At 43.3% G+C, this 23,389-nt stretch overlaps 2 protein-coding genes across 4 annotated transcripts in view; both read left to right on the top strand.

Moving 5' to 3' along the window:
* LOC102093880 (24-hydroxycholesterol 7-alpha-hydroxylase) overlaps positions 1-21,546 on the top strand; it is a 144,619-nt gene extending 123,073 nt beyond the window's left edge. Inside the window, exon 13 of the transcript XR_010471084.1 lies at positions 19,690-21,546. The gene's annotated coding sequence lies outside the window, so the exon portion shown is untranslated. The remainder of the gene's footprint in view (positions 1-19,689) is intronic.
* The window catches only part of RCAN2 (regulator of calcineurin 2), a 99,373-nt gene extending 77,827 nt beyond the window's left edge, over positions 1-21,546 (top strand). For all 3 annotated transcript variants that reach the window (XM_065055720.1, XM_065055719.1, XM_005512287.3), the window contains 3 exons: positions 3,218-3,391; positions 5,386-5,557; positions 13,931-21,546. In XM_065055720.1, the coding sequence (XP_064911792.1) occupies positions 3,218-3,391; positions 5,386-5,557; positions 13,931-14,091 (507 nt within the window). In that variant the 3' untranslated portion in view covers positions 14,092-21,546. The remainder of the gene's footprint in view (positions 1-3,217; positions 3,392-5,385; positions 5,558-13,930) is intronic.
* Positions 21,547-23,389: the final 1,843 nt, after the last annotated feature.

Genomic DNA, 23,389 nt, shown 5'->3' with positions numbered 1-23,389 from the left:
TGCATTGGGTCCCCAACGAAGATCTAGTTCTAGGTTGTCATATTTGCTGAGGGGACAGACACACAGGGCTGACTCATGCAGGAAAATATCGCTGTGAGAATCTATTGCCTAATAAATAGTCAGTCGTAATAGATACTGACTTACCAGTGTCCAAACAAGTTGGTTTGTTCCACAGTTGTTGGGTTTGGCTTTTTTTTATATATGATGAATGATTCATTTATTGACTTTTGGGGAAACAAAGACCTGCTACAGGGGGCTAGGAAATGTTCACCTTGTTGCTTAGTTTTAGTCTATGCGTGACTTTTGTTATAATATCTTGATCATTGCATATATGTGTGTATATATATATATAAAAATCACATATATATGTGTATATATAAAAAAAATACTTTGATGTCTTATATATACATATAAGTAAGTTTGTTTACTTCAAGGTGCTTTTTAAAACTAAAACAAAGAAGTCTGAAATAGGTAGTATAAATAACATAAAGACCATAGCTGTAATTAGTCACTGTTATCTTTTATTTAGGTTACACGCAGTACTGCATGTTCCCAAACACTGTGTAAACCCTACTTCACACATTCGCTGGTCCCCAGCCCCTTTCTTTTTCCCCAGCCCTATTTCCTGCTCATTTTGAAGGTTGTAGCATCAAAATTCCGTGCAGGACGGGACTGAGATGACAGCTGCTTTCAACTGACCTTTACACAAATGTCACTGGATGTTGACTTGTGCTCAGGAAAATGGAATTTTTGCAGAACTGTAAGCAAACCGGTTAAAAAAAAACCATAACCGGTGTGAAATGTTGACGATTTGAACATTAAGTGGTGTGACTAGACCTGCTTGTACAACCCTTATCAACTTCACGCTGTTTGTGGGATTCATTCACCCTCACCCGAACCACCGAGCTCTCTCCTCTCTCTTTTATTTTTAAATGTTTCTCCTCCGAAGTATCTCCTGTGGTGAGCGGAAGAGGTGAGTGAGGTCAGGCAAAATGAAACGAAAATCACGACGGCTTAATAGACCCCAGGGAGGTTCATTTGAAAGGCTGCCAGGGATGGAACATCGGTTCTGGGGGAGAAGACCGCAGAGCTGGCAGTGAGTAAAAGGAGATCTGGTACACGTGCATTAGTCTCTCATGCTGCTTGCCACAAAACTGCTTTTTTTATTCCTGGTTAACTCTTTACAAGCGTCTCATGCTGGTGGTCGGCGTTCCCTCCCTGCTGTTAGTGCTCCCTGATCAGCTTCTGTGTGCTTCAGGATACATTTTTCTAAGATGTTCTGGACTCTTTGTCTTGCTTGTAAGATCAACAATGAGAACCAAAGTATTGATGAGATTATATAAATTGCATTTTCTATCAAAACTAGCGTGGTCAGCAGGACAAGGGCAGTGATCCTTCCCCTGTACTCTGCATTGGGGAGGCCACACCTGGAGTATTGTGTTCAGTTCTGGGCCCCTCAGTTCAGGAAAGAGATTGAAGTGCTGGAGCGGGTCCAGAGAAGAGCAACACGACTGGTGAAGGGACTTGAACACAAGCCCTATGGGGAGAGGCTGAGGGAGCTGGGCTTGTTTAGTCTGGAGAAGAGGAGGCTTAGAGGTGACCTCATCACTCTCTAGAACTACCTGAAGGGCAGTTCTAGCCAGGTGGGGATTGGTCTCTTCTCCCAGGCAGTCAGCAATAGGACAAGGGGGAATGGGCTTAAACTCTGCCAGGGGAAATTTAGGCTGGATATTAGAAAGAAATTCTTTACAGAGAGAGTGGTCAGGCATTGGAATGGCTGCCCAGGGAGGTGCTGGACTCACCGTCCCTGGAGGTTTTTAAACTGAGATTGGACATGGCACTTCGTGCCATGATCTAGTCAGTGGACTGGAGTTGGACCAAGGGTTGGACTCGATGATCTCTGAGGTGTTTTCCAACCCAGTCGATTCTGTGATTCGGTGATTTCAGCTTCTGCAGCCTCTAAGTTACCCACTACAAGGGATAAGAAGTAGTTTTCCTGGATGAGCAGAGAAGTAGTTATATTTTAAAACATGTAAAAATGTGCTTACTTGCAGATATTATTTGAATTATACAAACTTCTCCACCTGACATAATAGCCCCCAGTATATGAAATGATGTGACAAATCATCTCAAACACTGTTTTGTTGTTTTCAAGATAAAGAACTCTTAAAATAAGGGGCTTTGCTTTGGCTGATTCTCCATCTCCTAAGACAGATCTTGGTTGCCATAGTTGAAGTGCTGGGACTTTAGGAGACTCACTGAGTGGCAATCTGAATAATCCCAGTAAACACAATGATAACTGCTCCCTTTCGGTCTTCACGTCTGTGCTTGTGTGAATGAGAAGACCTGTGCAAGTGTGTCAGAACTGATTTAAGGACATTGCTTTTATTTGATGATGTGGAGTTGGTCCTCTGTGTGCACACACTTTGCAGTGAAATTTCAGAGAGAGTCTGATCCTCCAGAGCTGCTTTACAACTTAATCACAGTGTACATTAATTTGGCAGCTTCTCTTCACTAATGTACTTTGAATTTCTGTTGATCTCTAGGTCCACAGATGTGGTACATTTCAGATCTTCTTTTACAGTGTCAAAATATCCATATTTGTGTCATGTGCATTTCAACATGGAGTTCTACAGCTACAAGGCTGACATTTGTCTTTGGGACAGGTCACTCTTCTCAGTTATCTCATTTTGTTTTCCCAGCTGCTACAGGATTTCTTAAGGAATGAACGTATATCTGTGCTAAGTATTTAAATGACAAAACATCCAGAAAAACATAATATGGAATAGAAAATGACCCTGCAGTGTTGATGTGAACGTAACCTTCAGATACAGCGGGCCTGACTTTGTCTGTCACTCTATTGTAATTCAGCACAATGTTTGGTTTTGTACAGACGAGACCACAGTTCTGTAGAATTTTCAGCCACACGCCCTTTTCAATTTAATTTCATAAGGCACCATTGTGATTTTGCTCAGCTTTTACAAGACATTCTAATAGCTGCTGGGTTCTTGATTTGAAAACTCCTTCCCCCAAATCTTTTGCAGAATTCATCATTTCTAGGCCAGTGCTTTCCTTAGTTTCTTTCCACAGAGCCCCAAAGGCCACTGGCTGAAACCTCCTGGTTAAACAGTTGTCACGTTTCATTTTCTCCTTTGACACAGATGGATGTGACAGAGCACAAAGTTGATCTTCAGCATTATTTCTTTTTCATTTGCAGGAAAAATTTGAAGGCCTGTTCCGTGCCTATGATGACTGCGTGACATTCCAGTTGTTTAAAAGCTTCAGGCGTGTGCGGATAAATTTCAGTAGTCCCAAGTCAGCTGCTCGTGCCAGAATAGAGCTGCACGAAACACAGTTCAGAGGGAAGAAGTTAAAGTTGTATTTTGCACAGGTAATGAAATCTGGTACCTGCTTGTATGTTAGTGCATGGCTCTTATAGACATATTGTGCAGTAACACTGAATGAAAGTAATAAAGGTTTCTCCCGTGTCCAGTCTCTCTGCTAAAAGATTATTCAAACATCCTTATGTTGCCTGAGCTGGACCTGCCCAGTGGGTTTGCACTAAATTTTAAGGACCATTTTGGAACCAAGTTGCTTATTGAACACACAGAAGTTACATAGATTAGAAACTATTTACAACATTGGGTATTTTCTGTGGATAACTCTCTAAACTAACTGTAGAATAAGTGGTAAAATATCATAAGTTCATTAAAAATAGGGCTTAATTACATGTTTGACTGCATCCCTGAGCCACAATCAGGCTTCCTCCTACCTTTTTTTCTTTTCCTTACTGATACACTGAAAGGAATTTATTAAGTTCAAGGAAAAAGAAGAAGGTAGGGGCAGAAAACACCCCCAGCCTGGGGACTCAGGTGATTATATCCATCTGCTGGAGGTGTCAGATGGAGGTTCAATTCTTCCTGGCCAAGGGAGTGAGAACCCACATCTCCCACACACAGCCTGGGTGAGTTCTGAGCCCAGCCAGGATACCGAAAAGTGAGGGAGGTTGAGAACCCAACCATCACCTTCTCAATGTATTTTAATAAATTACTGTGGCTACTGTGGCTTATGGGATATTCGCTGGTGCTTTCCAATGTGCTTTGAGCTGCCAGATTCGTCCTTCAGAGGTCTCAGGTTAAAGGGAGACTCATGTGAAGGTATCAATCAAACCTAAAAGGCAGTTAAAGTTTGAGCCTCTACAGCCTGGTCAGAACAGGAGCTGTTCTGAGCTCAGGCAGAGCAGAACCTCAGGAGGTTGGGAAACTACAGTTGTGAAAAAAAACAATAGGCTTAACGGGTTAGATGAGTTCAGAAGATCTTATAGTTGGATTTAGGTGTTGAAAATCTGCCTCAATCCTATTGTATATGCCTTAATCTCCTGGATCTGGCTCTGATTTTTTCTTTATTTTCCTGAAAGGTTTAAAAACCTGCTCTTAAGCAGATCCAAGAATCGTTTCACTCTTAACTACACAATGAAGATGTTAATTGAAATCTTGAGATAACACAAGAAGAAAAATGTGCACAATAGTGATTAGTCTCCATATCTAAGCTGGTTTCCTGCACTACGTACAGTCTTAAAAGAGCTTATTATTTGTGTCCAGGGAATGAAGATGTGGAAACAGCACAGTACCTGGAGCAGTGGATGTTGATATGGGCCTGAGCAGACTGAATAAACACTTCCAGAACTACAGGTTCTGGGGAACACGGAGTTGAGGGACCCAAACTGGCTCTTCCCAACCCCATTCTGCTATAGCAGGGTGCTTGTCTCAGCCATGCTATCATGCAAATGCAGTTTATTCTTACTTGTAATCTTGCTCAGATATGGTTGTACCATCATTAATTTATGTTAAGGCTTCTTTAATATACTAGAAAAGAGCAGGAATTACAATAGGTAATTTAGGATGGAAGTGTGGACAATTAGTTACAAATTACTAAGGAACTTGATAGATTCCTTTATCACTTCAGCTAAAGAGATCAAATATTCAGAAACCTTTCTGAAGTTGCCTTGGTGCAGGAGTTACTGTTTTCTTGTCTAACGTCTGTTTTCATTTAGGAGTTTAGACATGTAGATCACAACAATTATCTCTTCAGCCTGAAAAATCCCTGAACTAGCAGCTCTGCATACCAAAGCTTTGCATTTATCCTCAGAGAACATATACAGTAGGCACAAATGTTGTAGCTTTGTTCATATAACAGCCCCCCACCGTGTATTTACTGTAGAGGAACCATCTGTAAGGTTGAGACAAAATTAATCCCCAGGCCTTCTCTGCTGAGAGTGACACTGAAACCCTGCCTGGGTGCCATTTGGTATGAGAAGTGTACGATTTGAGCAATCATTCCATTTACCCATCCTGTACTAAACAATGTATTTGTTGTGCTTTAAAGATTCAGACCTCTGAGACAGACGGAGACAAGCTTCATTTGGCACCGCCACAGCCCGCAAAACAGTTTCTCATCTCGCCTCCAGCCTCCCCACCTGTGGGGTGGCAACCAATAGACGATGCAACACCTGTCATCAACTACGACCTCCTCTACGCAGTTTCTAAGCTGGGACCAGGTAAGCTTGTGGTCCTTGTGTGAAAATGTGTCAGAAAAAGCAGATGAGAAATAGCAGTGTACGTAATAACTGTAGAGGGAATTGGCATAAAGCCTCTAAGTTGCATTAAAGCTTTGGATTTAAGTTGATGTATGTCAACAGGCGCTGAGCTCTTCTCTTTGGTGACCAATGACAGAACCTGAGGGAATGGCAGGAAGATGTGTCAAGCAAGGTTCAGGTTGGACATGAGGAAAAGGTTCTTCACCCAAAGGGTGCTGGACACTGGAACAGGCTCCCCAGGGAGGTGTCACGGCCCCAAGCCTGACAGTGTTCAAGAAGAGACTGGACAATGTCCTCAGACACACGGTGTGAACTGTGGGGTTGTCCTGTGCAGGGACAGGAGTTGGACTCCATGATCCTTGTGGGTCCTTCCAACTCAGGACATTCTATGATTCTAGGTACAGAATGATATCTGCAGCTCGTGAGTGCTGTTTGATTGAATACCGGATCAAAGCCTGTGTACACAATTTATTGTGCTTGGCTCCACGCTTAGATGAGACAACTCATGGTTTATGGGAACACTGGACAAATACTTGTGAACTTGAGGAATTTTTGCTTTAAATCACATCTGGTCAGTACTGCATTCCGAGATGCAGAATGCCTCATCAGGTATCACTGCATCTCCACCAGAGTGGAGAATCCCTCACTTTTAAAGGTTTATAGAGAGACAAGTACCATTCCTCGGTCCTGGCCAGGTTGCTCTGTTGGGACTGCCCATTTTCTGTTGAAAACTGGATGCAGAAGGAATGGGATCAGCTGTAGCCTCTATCAAAATGGATTAGATGTCAATGTGTGATGCAGACAGGATTTCTTCTGTCCTTCCATGTTCAGGTAGTGTCAGGAATTGAAGCAAGCTGGGGTTTTCAAACACTTTTCCTTAGAAAATGCTTATCTGATGAAACCAACATTTTTCATAAGAGGGGATTACTTTGGGTTTAATTAAGTCACTTTCACAAATAGTTTTCTTTCAAAGCTGTTAAAGCATCCTCTTTTAACATTTCAAAATGGAAAAGGCTCCAGTTTCAGGTCTAAACATTATCATCTAGAAATAAAGTCCAATTTACATTTGTAAACCCTAAGAAAAAATAGCTTGTAGAATTATTTTCCTATTGAAATGAAGCACTTCAGATCCAATCCAGTAACAACTGTGGACTCATGAAAATGTATCAGCGTTTATTTTTGAATTTCTTGTGGGATGAGAAGATTGTTTTCGCCCCAGCTGTACTGAAGGTGCTGCTTTGTTGTTCTGAAACTGCCTTCCAATTGCAGACATTTTTATCACTGGGGCTTTGTGTAACTGCACCAGAGTAACCCAGAGCTGAAGCGCATGTGGTGCAGGAGGAGACGGTTCATCACTCACAAGGTTCGCAGGATTATCTCACATCTTTTCCATGAGGGGGGAATATATATCAGGGGAGCATCGGAGATTCCTGTGGTTTATTCCCCTTCAGCAGGAAAGCCCATAGAAAAGGGCTGGCAGGTGTATTACATATTATTATTTCCAGAATCGATGCTTTCCTTCTAAACTGCTGAATAAAAGGAAAACAAAAATCCCCCTTTTTTTTTTCCTTTGATGCAGCAGTGCTATAAATGGAAATATGTAAACGAATTCCTGAGCTCGCTGGGTAATAAATCAATTCCTGTTCTAGAACAGCAGAATGTGAAATATCACTCATTGTCCCGCGCTCCGGGACAGCTTTGCGTGAAGGTCAGAGTCACCCGTATTTAAGGAGCCTGCAGGGAGCGATATGAAAGGCCACTGTGTGCTCTCCGCTTTCTATTTTTAGCGCTTGTTAGAGAGATCAATTTTAGTTAACTGCAGTAGCGGCTTTAAAATAGCGCTGCAGTTCTCAGTTGTGCATTTGCTATGTTTAGAATTTCATTGAAAACCAAATCCCACCCAAACTTGTTTCTCTGTATCCCATCAGTACAACATGCTGCTGTAAATCAAATAACACTGGTAGCCTCGGCTAAATTAATCTTTTTTTTTTCAAAAAATACAATAAAAAAATTTAACTATGGCTTATCAGCTTTTTAAAAATTCCCCCCTGGCACAGTGGTTTACAGAACACTGAATGTTGGAGTCTGACTTCTGTGTCTTGAGAGAAATCTTTGCTGTGTAAAATAACACTGATATGCTATGATTAATATCTGAGGACCAGCAAAACGCATTTGAGCATGTAAATAGTGAACGGTTTATTTGTATGTCCTCAGTACAGGATGAGTTTTCCTGACCTACTTCGCTGGGAATGTCAGACACCACTTGGACACAGCCCCACGGCACCAGCCCATGCCATGAATACGGGTCGTCTCCTTTCACTGTACGCTGCCGTCATCATCGTAGCCTCAAAATTAGAGACTAAAATTGTCCCTTGGCGCAAAGGCTGGAAGATTCATTCCAGAGTAAAATGAACAGGCTGGGAGCTAGTTAACAGATTGGCTGTCTTTTCCCAAGCTTAGTTACGGGACAGTTTTGGTGTTGGTTTTGGTTTTGGTTTGGTTGTGGGGTTTTTTTAGGGTTTTGGTTTAGTTTGTTTTTCCTCAGTCCTGTGGCTGCAGCCGGGACTGTGGCATCAGAGAACTAATGGGAATGGTTTCTTTTTGCTGTGCACAAAAGGAAGCTGGCTTTTGGTCCTCCAACATTAAGTTGAGATCGGAGAGGGTGCATTTGCTGCTCAGGGAAAATCATGGCATATTTAATTAAGTTTCTGGTTGATTGATGAATATTCTCACTTTCTGCTGATGCAGAAATTGAGCTTTAAATGAGGCATGAACAGAATGTCATAGACGGTCAGAGCCAGCAACTGTGACTGCGCCTGGTTCTGACCACCAGCCTACAATTTTTTCAATATATTGCAATTAAAGAAGTGTGATCATTAATCTCTTTGATAAAACCACCTCCACCGTCAAGAGAACTTCCAGTAGTTTAAAATACTGATGAAGATAAAAAGACTGAGGGAACTGGGGCTGTTAGGGGAGATGTTCTTGCTCTCTACAACTACCTGAAAGGAGGTTGTAGCATGGAGGGGGTTGGTCCCTTTTCCCAAGTAACAAGGGATAGGATGGGAGGAAATGGGCTCAAGTTGCACCAGGGGAGGTTCAGATTGTATATCAGGAAAAAATTCTTCATGGAAAGGGTTGTCAGGCATTGGAACAGGCTGCCCAGGGCAGTGATGGAGTCACCATCCCTGCAGGGGTTTAAAAGACACATAGACAAGGTTCTTAGGGACATGGTTTAGTGCCAGAGTTAGGTGATGGTTGGACTCAGTGATCCTGAGGGTCTCTTCCAACTGAAAAGATCATAGATTTTATCCACTCCCCAACCTGCATATTTCGTCCCTCCTTCCCCCATTGCCTCTGTCAAACCTGTCTCCCCATTTTCTTCACAACAGGCTGCCCTGTGCTCCCTCACTAACTCTGCACTCCACGGGGCCTTTCCCCAGGATCCCAGGTGCCGCCCTGGCTTCTCCTCGCTGACCTCAACCCCTGCTCTGTTTGCCTAGATAAATTGCCCGTCTCCCAAGGCTTCGACCCACAGATGATGGCTCCGTTGATGAGATCTGCACTATACAATAACACACAATATAGGTCAAGGTCCCAAGCCCTTACCCGCTCCATGTGCTCCCCGGTGGGATTTTGCCCTGTGTCCCTTATCACTCACCTCCACACTGTTTGAAAACCAGTGCAGGCTGAGCATAATCTCCAGTAGGCCATATAGACAAGTTTACACCAGTTTTGTTTCTCTCTACATATCACAGTCCCTTATCACCATTCCAGCAGGCTTTGCACCTCCTAAGTGTCCTCAGGCTGCACTCCAGGCTGTGTAAAATTAATTTTTCACATTATGAAAGCACCATTCTGAAGTGTTGCACACAATGGCTCTTAGGTCCCCCATGCTACCTCTTGGGACACAAAAGAGACCCTGCAGTGGCTGCTGGGTCTGAAGATGATTAGAGATAAGGGAAGAGTTGGGTCAAGGGACAGGAGTTGGACTCGATGATCCGTGTGGGTCCTTCCAACTCAGGACATTCTATGATTCAATCTGTTGAGATGTTATGTTTTGAAGCTCCTCTGTTGTATATTCTGTGATTCCTTCAACATCAGTAACGGGCTTCAGGATTGCAACTCTTCCTTCTCATGTATGGCAGATCCACACAGCAGAGGTATCATATGGGGTGAGTTGTTGTACCTCCTCCAACACAAACATTCATCCGTATAAAGGACCAACCGTTATTTGCACCGTATTATTTGTAAAGCACTTGGATGAAGGGACTGTCAGCGGAAGGTATTTCTGTGATGCTAATGGCACGTTTGACATGGAACGGACAGCTCTGAACCCATTAACCTTTGATCATGAGTCAGAGTCAGGGATGAGGGAGCTGCACTGTGTCATTACCATTTCTTCATTATTAATTAAGTGTACAAACTCTTTGCTGGACAAAAGAGCCTCATTAGACAAGAGATGCGCCATCAATGAAAGGTCATAGCACTGATTCAGAAAGGGATAGAAAATCATATGCCATTGTTTTTAATTCTGAAATATTGTAAGTTGCTTTTGCACTGTTCTTGTGGTCATCTTTCTTGTGCCACCTGAGGCCGTGGGTTTGCTTGAGGATGATGTGGTCACAAAAGGTAGGAATATTTTCTGACAAATCTATATGGTGGAGGTATCAGAGCTTAATTCTTCCCTGCATTACACCCTGAAGGCAGAGTTTAGATGCTAGAGCACATTTGATAAATTCTGTGCTATTTTTCTGAGTAAATTTATGTGAGTTTCCATTGTTATCTGAGCTTACATGAATATTTAAACAACTTATTATTAAGGGATAGAGATAACCCAAAGGCTGCCGGAGGAGAATGACACCTCTCCTGAAGAACCCTTTGGCTTCACCTGTAGGATTTCTCCAGGAATGCAGGAGAAGCAGGAGTGGTGGGAGGGATGTACGGCCTGAGCATGCAAAAGACAGAATCAGAGAATGATTTCGGTTGGAAGAGACCCTCAAGATCATCGAGTCCAACCATAACCTAACTCTGCCACTAAACCATGTCCCTAAGAACCTCATCTTTTAAACCCCTCCAGGGATGGTGACTCCACCACTGCCCTGGGCAGCCTGTTCAATGCCCGACAGCCCTTTCCATTAAGAATTTTTTCCTAATATCCAATCTGAATCTTCCCTGGTGCAACTTGAGGCATTTCCTCCCATCCTGTCACTTGTTACTTGGGAGAATAGACCAACCCCCTCCATGCTACAACCTCCTTTCAGGCAGTTGTAGACAATTGCAGATGCAGCATCAGAGGCGGCTGAATAAGGTAACTGGACAAATCAGTGATATTAACTACAGAAGTTGGTGACTGCTCTAACTCGCTACCCTTGGCTTAGGTCAACCCTGTCAGCATACTCGATTGCAGTGATTCAATCATTACTCCACTAGCTCAGCTGCTGCAGATTTAGCTTTTATTCTTTTTCTTTTTTTCTTTTTTATGCTGCAAGTGTTAAGACAAAAGAAAAAAATCATAGAAAAAAAGCAGAAGGGGAGGAATAACCTGGCTCTATCTATTGGTTTTTTATTTCGTACTTATCACCTTAGTATTTTTCCGCAAGCAACATTTACATTTAGGAACAAGATCCAGCTGTATAAAAGCTCCATAGTTACTGTTGTCCTCTTCCTAGCTCAGCCGTAAAATGTTTTCTGCAGTTTGAGCCACGGTTCTGTAGGCATGAATAATTGTGAGTACAGAACTGAGTCTGCAGCTCATTTACGCTCAGAAATAACTGTATGCCTTAAAAACCTAATTTACGAGTGCATCACATTTTGATTTGCAAAGTGACATTAACTGCTGTTGCAGTTACTTGTGCCAGAGGCATCTGAATATATTTCATTGCGTCTGTGCTTATTTCCACTGCTCTTTTTTTTCGGCAGAAAGACACCTTGTGGGAAGGGTTTGAACAGTAAAAGAACGTGGCATTTGAACTGGGATTATTACCTTTTAAGAGGGCAGTGAATGTGATTTATTTCGTGTTGCCGGTGTATGGGGAAAGGGCCGGGTGCTTGTCACCGACAGTGACCGATGTCGCCGTCGGTGCTGGTTGGCAGCATTGACGTCAGCCCAGAGCTGAGAAATTAGCTGGAGCCCACAGGGAAAATAGGCAAAGAAAAACCATATAATTTCTCAATGCAGCAAAACCAAGCTGTTTCTCTTTATATATACTTATATATATATATATATTTATATTTTAGCCTATCAGCAAGACCTGTAGTGCTTTGCTCATTTTGGATTCAGAGGGAAGGTTGCCAAAAATAGAGCAGTTAAATGTCAGCACTAATGGTATCGCAGCAGTAAAGTATTTCTCACAGCGAGATGCCTGACTTATAGCTATTATTCACTAGTTGCCTCCTGTTTTTTTAGGCAAAAATGCAGCATGTCCTCTGGTCCCAAGCCACCCCAGTCTTACTTGGACCAAGAATTTGTCAGCACAAATAGCATGTTGATGACAGTCCCAGAACTGTGTGTGCTAATGCAAAGCCAAGCCTGTAACCTCTTCCTCACGTGAATTACTCTGCCATAACGTCGGTAATAAATAAAAACCCAAATGAATAGCATGAGAAAACTCCAGGTGCCTTGATGGAGGAACGGCCACGGCGCTTTCGTCGTGCAACAGCCATTTAGGAGCTGCCGCTCCACAACTAGATATATCGGGACCTCACCTTCCTCATCTCAGAACATTTTACAGGCAATATGTAGTGGTTCTGGTGCAATCTTACAACAAAAATCCAAGCTATTGGGTGTGCTTGTGGTCACTGTAAGCTTGTTTTAATCTCAAAATCCCTCTGCAGCAGATATATGTTATGTTTTTATTTCTGGAGCAGGTGGACCAAGTGTTGATGCCTGTCTGGAGGTGACAAGTGGCAGGATCTAGTGAACTTCAAATGGGACTGGAGTGGTGCTAGACTGAAAGAAAACAAACAAGAATAGCCCCAGGCCAGCAGTAGTGATATGACTTCAGACCAAATGTTTGATAGGTTGGGTTCCAGTCCCTCTTCTTAATCATGACCTTCTGTGTTCTGTGTCAACTTACCTCTTCATACTCTTTTGTTTATTTTTTTGGTCCTGCTGGCCACTAATATTGGTGCAAAACACCATTATAGACACCAGTGTGTTTTTATTACATTTTATAGAGTGATGGTCACTGCCCGCTAAGGCAGGATCCGCAGAATCCATTGTGACAGCTGATGCAGCCTCACCATGCTTCTCCTCACCTGTATTTAGGAGCAGCACACACTCATCATGGTTGACCATGAGCAGCAATGTGCCCTTGTGGCCAAGAAGGCCAATGGTACCTGGGGCGCATTAGGAAAAGTGTGACGAGCAGATCGAGGGAGGTTGTTCCTCCCCATTTACTCTGCCCTGGTGAGACTGCATCTGCAGTTCTGTGTCCAGTGCTGGGTTACCCAGTTTAAGAAGGACAAGGAATTACTGGAGGGAGTCCAGCAGTGGGCTATGGAGATGATGAGGGGTCTGGAGCATCTTTCTGATGAGGAGAGACAGAGAGCTGGGTCTGTTCAGCCTGGAGAAGAGAAGCTGAGGGGGATCTCATAAATGTTTATGAATATCTCAAGGTGGGTGTCAGGAGGATGGACCAGACTCTGTTCAGTGATGCCCAACGACAGGATGAGGGGCAACGGGCACAGACTGAAGCACAGGAGGTTCCATCTGAACATGAGGAGAAACTTCTTTCCTTTGAGGTGCCAGAGCCCTGGAACAGGCTGCCCAGAGAGGCTGTGGAGTCTCCTTCTCTGGAGACATTCAAACCCACCTGGACACATTCCTGTGTGATCTGCTCTGGTGAACCTGCTTTAGCAGGTGGGTTGGACTGGATGATCTCCAGAGGTCCCTTCCAACCCCAACCGTTCTGTGATTCTGTGATCTCTTAAAAATCTGTTACTGAGGCTGTTGAAGTGCCAGGGGAGGCCTCTATTGCTGTCAGTGATGCAGAATCAGGACCTCACTGAACAGAATGCTAAGTGCAAGAGTGACATATAATAAAGAGAACACTAAGAGCCGAGAAACTTTGTTTTATTTATACTCTTGGAGCTGTAATGTTGTAAAACAGGCTGCCCAGAGAGGTTGTGGAGTCTCCTCTGGAGACATTCCTGTGTGATCTGCTCTGGTGAACCTGCTTGGACGGGATGATCTCCAGAGTTCCCTTCCAACCCCAACCACTCTGTGACTCTGTGACCCAGGTGGAGGAGTACCCTGCAGTCCAAGAGTGCCACGGTCTGTGCTGTTACTCACAGTCATCCTTTGACCTAACTATTGTTTTCTGCTTCCAGGAGAGAAATACGAGCTGCATGCAGGAACGGAGTCCACTCCCAGTGTGGTAGTGCACGTCTGCGACAGCGACATGGAAGAAGACGAGGACCCAAAGAATTCTCCAAAGCCAAAAATCATTCAAACTCGGCGCCCTGGTCTGCCACCTCCTGTATCTCACTGAGCCTCTCCAGCAGAAGCAGCACTTCTCTCCTCCAGCACAGCTCTTGTTTTGTTTTGGGTTTCTTTTGTTTGCTTTGTTTTGTTGAAAGACATCCATCGCCTTTTGAGTACCAGGACATTAAGCTCATTAAAATCCCCTCACAGTAATCAAGCCTATGTAATAAAAGGGCTAGGAAAAAAAAAGATCTTTGCATATGTGACCATATCACACACCAACTAATAGATTTTTTCTGGAAAGGACGAAACAAGGCTGAAGAAACAGGGGAGGCTTTCAGTCTGAGGATTTATTCACAGCTATAATTTGCTTGCTGAAACACCACTACCAGAGAGATCATTCAGGGTGGGCAATTAGGCCAATATCAGGCTTGATATTCAAACTCTTGGAATACTTGTTAGTGCCCTTCATCAAGCAGCCTCCTCCTCTCCCCTCCTCAGTTCTCTTTTTGTTTCAAGGGCGTTGCATATGTGTTATTTTATTGTACTAGCAGCTTGGTGGCCTTTTCATCCTCCTGGGATTTTCTTTAAGGAACACTATCTTTGCAATGTTTTTAAAAAGAGCAGAAAAACACCTTCTTCCACCAACAGCTGTAGAGCGCACTGGTCCTTACTGGTGACAGGGATGTGAGCCGAAGGGAGAGGCAGCAGCTTGCTGGAGGGTCTGGCGTCTTTCAGCCCTTCTGTCTAAGGAGGACGGAGACCGAGCAGCGATAGGAATTGTCATTTTATCTTTATTTTATCATAAAGGTTGAGTGGTGCTTCTCCCTGAGCTTGAGGAAGGAAGAGAAGCTCAGTCGCTGCTCATTTAAGGTGGGATTCATTGCTCTCTGTCGTAGCTGTAAGTTGTGAGAATGCCACAGGCTGAATGCTTCCCTAGTGGTGTGTTGAGTAGCCCTGAAACTGTCAGTAATTCCTTGTACATCCCTCATATTCAGACCTTTTCCCACCCCGCTTCATTACTTTAAAGCCCTTTTTGAGCTGTACGCAGTTTGGGTTTGTGAAGGTGAGGAGAGATTAGTTGGTGTTGTTTCATTTTGTTTTGTTTCTTTTTTTTTAGGCCAAAGAAAACAGGACCATGATTACACACTTGAAATTAGACTGCATGCAACTGAACCCCCTTTTTTTCACTCTGTCCTGCATGTTTCTTTCACTTGCAATGTATACTGGGTTACAAAAACTGTTCTGTGTTGTCATCGTGCTGACAGCAGACAGACACTGCACTCCATGTCTGGCAGACCTTCCATGATGATTTTTTTATGCGTACTTGTCATTTTGAGAACGTATTTTCTAGACGTTTGAGCTCAGATTTTGCATATATTTAAGCATGCGCTTAATTTATGCACATGAGTAGTTCCACTGAAATTAATACTGCAGAACACTGAGCATATGTGTAAGACAGGGTGGGATTTTTAAGCTAATTAGCTGCAGCTGTACTCCCAAAAAGTGACTATGAAATGGCACAGTGGGATTCCACAGTTTAAAATCCTTTACAGGTTAAAATAAGTAAATCCCTCTCGGAAGCTCATAATAGGATCTGAAAAGTCAACTTACGTTCTGTAACCAAGATTTTTGTCATAAAACCTAAAATAAGGAGAAATCTATTTACTTTGAGGAGAAACTTCTTTCCTTTGAGGTGCCAGAGCCCTGGAACAGGCTGCCCAGAGAGGCTGTGGAGTCTCCTTCTCTGGAGACATTCAAACCCACCTGGACACATTCCTGTGTGATCTGCTCTGGTGAACCTGCTTTAGCAGGTGGGTTGGACTGGATGATCTCCAGAGGTCCCTTCCAACCCCAACCACTCTGTGACTCTGTGATCTGGTTTCTGAGCGAGGGTTCCTTTCCACCCTTCATTAGCAGCTCCAGGAGCATCAGGTCCCCCGTGCTGGGGTGGTGGCTCTGCAGCACTTCCAGGAAGAAAATGACGTTGCTGTTGGTGAAAATAGGAGATACCATCCTTAATCTGCACGGTGAGGATGTTTTGAGAATGAGGACCTGCCATTCCCATGTAGCTCATCCTCTGACCACTCCAGCCCCCCAGTATTCCCGTTGAGATGTAGTGCTTTACTTAGTGCGTATCTATAATGTATAATTGTTATGGCATAACGGACATCTTAGTGCGTGTGTTACACTAATAGAAGCACATTAAATACAGCAGAGACTGAACAAAAACATGGGGCTTTAGTATCCTCATGATATCTGTGTAAAGTTGTCTTAAAGTAACTCCTTGGAGGTTTCACTTCAATTGTTTTTTCAGTGATGCATTTGGTATTGATTTAAATAAATAGTCACTCACTGCCCTAGGACTGTAACCTGACGTTCCTGTTGAAAACACCATCGCAGGCCACCTATGAAAAATGGGCCATGGTTGGACTCGATGATCTCAAGGGTCTCTTCCAACCGAAATGATTCTATGATTCTACAATATTTCAGGAGTAACACCACTGTCTTTTTTGAGAACATAAGGTCCATGGGGCTCAGACCAGTATAAACAGGGCAAGTAATATTTAAACATGTAAGATTTTTTGTCGATAGATGCTGTATGAAGGAAATTCCTGGCCACATCCTCAACTGATGTAAGCGATCGGAGATCATCTCCAATTAAAAGCTGATACAGTGAATTTTTTTACAAGCAGAAGTGTTAGAGGCCAAATCTAGTCCGTGTGTCTGTGTACTCAAACTTTGGACAGACTTGGTTCTGAACTATGGGCTTTGGCCTCAAATGTAAAACTATCCAGCAAATGAAAGCATCGGATCTTAAATGTTCTTTCCACAAGGTGCGTTTTCAGACAGAATTAAAACCAGGCCCCATTCAATGACTCCTCTTTGTCTTTATAAAACTAGATAGTACTACCCAGCATAGGTCATTAGCTAAAGCACAGAAATAGAAACAGAACTACAACCTTAAAACTTAGAGAAACCTGTTGTAGCTGTGGTCAAAGCCTATATATCACCTTTATGTGATAAAATACGGTCATCACAGAAAAATATTTCAGGTGTTATAGAATCATGTCCCTACTGTGGAAGTCACAGTTTGTGACTTTAAAAGCTGGTATTTTCTAAAGGCTGGTTCTTGGGGAGAAAGGCTTCTTTCAGCAAATACCGACCATCTGGAGGAGAAACCATCCTCTTCAATTCTGAATTCCCAGACAGAGCCCCTGTTACCTCAGCGGGAGTTTCTTTTGTGGGCTCAGCCCCTCCGACTCGCACTTTTCAGCACGCAGCGCTAAAGCAGATTCTCTCATGTCGTGATGCTATAAATAAGAATGAAGTTTCTGCCTTTCATTAACAGCTTCTGATGCACGGTGACGTAGACGATGTCCTTTTAATTTCCTTTCCAAAGCAGGAGCCTGCGAGCGATACCCGGGGGCCCTCTGCTGAGAGCACCTTGCTCCTGCTGCTTGGAAATTAAAGATGAAATCAGGGGAGCGCGCTTGCTGTGCCTGCTTGTCCTTTCTGACCCCTTCAGATAAGGAACCGAGATTTTAATTGCTTCCTAAGTACAGCCAGAAGCATGAAAATATTGACATTGCATGGAGAAAGGGTATTTTGGAACCTGCTCTTTTGGAACAAAAGAACACAGAGTTTTCTGTGGCCTTGATTTTTGTAATTAAGACAAGGTAGTACAAACTGCCCCCTTCCTGGCATAAATGTACATAAATGCACATAAACGTACAACTTTGCTTTCAGCAACAAAACAAGGCAAGAACATCCCTTCCTCAACCTTAACAAGACTACAGACATAGTTATTATAAAGCGCTTTGTGTTATAAAAAAGTGCCCTGCGGATAAATTAATCTTTATTATATCCTAACTTGGGTGGGTTGTTTTCATTTTGGTCTTTTCCCCCCTCCTTCCCATTTCAGCAATAGTGGAAGAGCTTTCAGCAAACCATGTTCTTGGTACAGAGCACAGACGGAACCCTCCTCGAGGCTCCATCGCAGCGCTCACAGGTCACGGTAGCGTTTCCATTCTATTGTACATACTTTTGAAATATTCTATTTAGTCGTATTTTATAGGAGTATTAAAAAGCTATTGGCTAATCAATCACTTTTACACTTGTATCATTCGGAGCTTAGTTAAAAAAAAAGAAATAAATACAGCAAACAGCATTTTTGTGTTCTGCTTGCGTTGGCATTTTGAAAAGCAACATTTAAAGAGTTAAGCTGTATTAATAAACTGCCTGGTGTGGTGTACACCAGTGCTCTATTAACTGGTAGAACTGAAAATGCTTCAATATGTGACATAGCCTATTTTCTGGTTTAGCAGAAATTAAGGAGGGGGGAAGTAGCGCTTTTATGGGCAGGATATACCAAGTTCCATTTTCAGCTGCTGCAGTGTCAGAGTTGAGTGAATTTGCACTGGTTTGCTGTGGATTTGGCTGCGTGCATGCAAAAAAAAACCCCAAAAACCATGTAGTGCAATCCGTGGTGAGCAAGTGCACATCCCTGACAGCTGATGTGGTTATTTCTATGTGTTTTTGTAATAATAATAATAATAACACAGTGGGCATGAGGGCTTGAATAAGGAACATGGCATCCAACCCCTGTCCAGGCTGGGAAAAAGCTTCTATTAGCAATTGATTATCACAAAAATTGAAAGGAATTGTCTGTAGTCACTTGGGTCAATTAGTACCAGATCTTGGAAATGAGTTTGCTGAGTCTCATGAAATTCTTGCATTTGATCACTCAGACCTGCATTTAGAAAACTGATTTTTATTTCTTTTCCTGGGTTCTTGGCATAAAAGACTCAGTTTCCCAAAGGGTGATGATTGTTCACGATTCTGAAAATGAGATCTGCTTAAGAAGTCTCATTGGAAATGTGAGCTCTGAGCTCACTGATTCCTTTTGGAAAGACAGGCCTTAACAGTTGTGTTTTGAGCAAAAAATATCATCTTCTTAGGGAGCACTTCAGAGGTAAAATGCACTATCAGAGGGCTGATCTTTGCTGCTGAAGTTCTCCATAATAGATCTAATAATCTATTATGAAGTTCTCCATCTGATGCAGTTGAAGTTTGGTGTTACCAACGTGCTGACTGTGGCTCTTCCCTCTCAGCACCTGGGAAATGAGCTCTGAGGCTCCAGCCACACGTGGTGGAGAACTGGATGTCCCAGAGGATCTCAAACTGGGCTGTGGTTGAGGACGTGACTGTAAGTGTACACAATATTGATTTATACTGGGCATTTGTGCTTGCAAGTGATAATGTGCACCCGAACCCTGCACGGTGAATAATGGGAATTAAAAGAGTGTTTCTCCCAGCTGCAGCGGGGGCTCAGACCTTGGTTCCTTACAGCCAAAGCTCCCCATGTCCTTTCAGTACTTAAAAGGGGCTGATAAGAAAAATGGGGACAGACTTTTTATCAGGGCCTGTTATGACAGGACAACGGGTGATGGTTTTAAACTAAAGGGCGGGAGATTCAGGCCAGACATGAAGAAGAAATTTTTTACACTGAGGGTGGTGAAACCCTGTCCCAGGTTGGCCAGAGAGGTGGTGGATGCCCCATCCCTGGAGACATCCCAGGCCAGGCTGGACGGGGCTCTGAGCAACCTGATCTGGTGAAGATGTCCCTGCTCATGGCAGGGGTTGCACTGGATGAGCTTTGGAGGTCCCTTCCAACCCAAACTATTCTATGATTCTTTGGTTCATCACCAACAGTCCGGCTGTTGCTGCTCCTTGTGCGGCTTCAATTTTGTCCTGAAGAGTTAATCAAAGCGAGAGAAAAGGTGATTTATGAAGGACATGTTGGGAAGTGCAGAAGAGGCTCCAGCTGTGTCGTTGGGTCTGTCGTCACCAACTCCCTGTTGTTGGGTCCATCTTCTTGAAGTGGCTTCAGCAGCTCACAGGGGTTGAGTCCCTCCGAATTTTTCTGCCCGATGGTGAGATCCGCGGTCAGGTTGGTGGTACGGACAGACCTACTGGAGCAGCTCGCTGAAGTGAAGGCAACATCTGTCCCAGAGCTGGAACAAGCTTCCTAGGGAAGAGGTCATTTAAATAGGTTATTATGGATATATATATATATATGGATATATATATGGTAAAAGAGCATTCAGATCGCCTCCTCTGCGGAATCTTTACTAAATTTACTTGTGTTCATTCTTTGGTGGTGAACATTCTAGCACTAAACATTTAGCCATTCTCTCACATACTAGTACGAATTTAACACCCTTGTGTTTCCTGGATTACCCTCTGCCCAAGTAATCGTATTTAGTTCTGGTTTGCCAAAAAAGCAAAATGAGATACGGATTAAAGTCCCAGATTTTATACTTATTTATACTCATCCTCATGCAATGCTCACAGATAAATAGTTATGCTAGGTAAAACAAATAAAATACAATTTAAAACCAAGCCAAACAAACAGAAACACACAAATCCCAAACCACCAAACGCTGCTTTTCCTGCTTCAGCATCTCCCCTGGGCCAGCACAGCAGCTTTCAGATATTCTGGACTCCTCTTAAAAAGGAGATATTTTTTTCTAATGTGAGCTGTGCTCTTTTTTAAAAAGGTTGAAGTGTTGTAAAAGCTCTTTCCCAAATGTCTATTTGAAGCATCGAGTGTATTTGCTTTGGCTTGGCGGGGAGCTTGCCCGGTTAGAGGTAGAACCCGCGATGCCTCCGGTGCAGAGATGCTCAGAAAGCATTACAAAATAAACTTAATTTGCCTTTTGTCAATTTGTTCAGTCGCTACACAGATCTTCTGGGGCTATAGCAAGAGTTATACATGGATCCTTTTACTACAGGACTGTGTAGCGATGCAGGAGCTACCGAGATCAGGATTGGGGACATTTGTTAGTGAGATTGTTGCTGGGAAAGCTGTGAAGTGTCAGAAGCCTCAAAGTTACTGAAAAATGAAGATATTCAGAACCTTAAGACAAACTTGAGGATTTAAAACCATGTCATTGAGCGCTGGATTAAGAAGGGCCTGTCTGCTGTCCCATAGTCAGGTGCTTCCTCACCCACCTCGGTAAGAGGATCCAGCAAGAAGGATTAAACTTCTCTATTATTATACACCAGAAAATCAGCCTTGTTTTAAGGAATTATTGTAACCGATCGTTTACCTCGTACGAGGAAGTTGTGTCTCCATTAGTTGTCACACAGATGTGTTCTCCTCACTATTCGGTGAACGAAGGTATATGTTTTGAATCCATTTTAGAGCAGAATTCTTGTTCAGAACCTTCTGAACGAAACACCATCTGTAACGACTGACGGATCCTTCAGTGTCCACTTGGCAAGTTGTCCTGCTGTGGGTAGCTGCAGAAATATTTCATGTATGTTGTTGTAGACTGAAAAACATTACTCATGTTTTCATTCGAGTGTCTGCATTTCTGACACAGATGTGACATATCTGTATATACTATAAAATCAATACTATTTTTAACCACATATTTTGTACAAATATTCACATTAGCTCTGTACTTCAGTGAGAATCTATTATGGTATTAAACATTTTGGTGGAATTAGCAAACCCTTTGTCCATGATGTGTTTTCATTTTGTAAGGGCTTTAAGCAGCTGAGCCATTTCTTACATCCAAGATAAATATTATCATTTCCAGTGGCTTAAATCCATGTGCACCTGTACCCTCTAGTGACGAATTGCAGCCACTGCAGGAGCCTGCAGCTCCCCAGACCTCCGGATCTGAGTGACAAGTGGCCAAAATTCAAGTGGAACCAACAGTAAATGTGAGTAGGTTTTTCTTCCTAATTAATGAGAGTAACTACTAGCATGGGGCGTTTAGACGAGCTTCTTAGGGACATCATTTAGTACTAGAGTTAGGTTATGGTTGGACTCGATGATTGTGAGGGTCTCTTCCAACTGAAATTATTCTACCATCTATGAGACAGCACATTGCTATTGAATCGTTTTGGTTGGAAAAGACCTTTAAGATCATTGAGTCCAAGTGTTAACCCAGCCCTGCCACGTTCACCTCTAACCCGTGTCCCTGAGAACCTCATCTATGCCTCAGTTCGACCCTCCAGGGACGGTGACTCCACCACTGCCCTGGGCAGCCTGTTCCAATGCCTGACAGCCCTTTCCATGAAGAAATTGTTCCCAGTATCCAACCTAAACTTCCCCTGACACCCAAGTAGAGATTTCCGTGCACACAGGTACAATTATATAATTTTTTAAAATTTATTTTTAGCCCTTTCTCCAAAGCTTCTGGTGTCGGTCGCTGTCAGGAATCAGATGATGAACTTTGTGCAACAGGTGTGGTCTAGTTCTGCTCGCTGGGTACAAAAGCCACATCCATACAGCATTCGGTCACAACCAATGATAAGACAAGGGGTAATGGGTACAAACTGGAACACAAGAGGTTCCACTTAAATTTGAGAAGAAACATCTTCTCAGTGAGGGTGACAGACACTGGAACAGGCTGCCCAGGGGGGTTGTGGAGTCTCCTACTCTGGAGACATTCAAACCCGCCTGGACACCTTCCTGTGTAACCTCATCTGGGTGTTCCTGCTCCATGGGCGGATTGGACTGGATGAGCTTTCGAGGTCCCTTCCAATCCCTGACATTCTGTGATTCTGTGATTCCCTAATCAAAGCCACAATATGTATTTCCAGTTTTGTGTGAGGATCAGTTTCATCTCTAACAGAACAACAGTAATTAAGTGAGGGGAAAAAAAAACACATTAAGAAAATAATTAAAAGAGCCTTGTCCCCTGCTATAATTCCCAGAGCCAGGGTGAGGGGGAGGAAGGTATCACTCTTGCTTAAAAAATTTAGATACAATGACCAGACTTTGCCACGGCCCAGGTTTGAGCGAGTCCCTCACTGCGCCAGCCGGACCAGCTCAGTGATCTCGAGTTCACGAGCCAAGGTTTAACTTTACACAAAAAGGAAGGGAGGGAGCCAGAATTTACCCGGATTAGAGCCTGTACACAGGTTATATGTAACCCTTTCCTACCTACTTACCAATCCTGTACTATGTCAGAGATAATCCTCCAGTAAGTTGCCACCAACAAGAAAGCACGTTCATACTGTAAGGATAGGGGAAAAAAAACAAAACACAAGACACACAACAAAAAACCCACAAAATCCCAAAGCCCACCACTTATGTTTTACTTGCATTATAATATGTTAGTCAGGCAATACCAGTAATACCAGTGATAAAGTGATTAATAATTAGCATGTCCATAGGCAGCAGTGAAAAATATAAAGGTTTTTACACTGCCACAGCGCGGGGTGAGGTGTGTGTCCCTGCACAAGGCGTGGGCTGCGGGCCTCTCTCTAGCACAGATCCTCAAAGCTGGGATCCCAGGCTGGAACTTTGTCCCCTTCAGCAGTTGAGTTTCTAGTGACATGAG

The sequence above is a fragment of the Columba livia genome, chromosome 3, assembly GCF_036013475.1.
Source record: "Columba livia isolate bColLiv1 breed racing homer chromosome 3, bColLiv1.pat.W.v2, whole genome shotgun sequence".
Classification (NCBI taxonomy): domain Eukaryota; kingdom Metazoa; phylum Chordata; class Aves; order Columbiformes; family Columbidae; genus Columba; species Columba livia.
The sequence above is the reverse complement of the archived record's forward strand: the minus strand, read 5'-3'. Positions and strand labels throughout refer to the sequence as shown.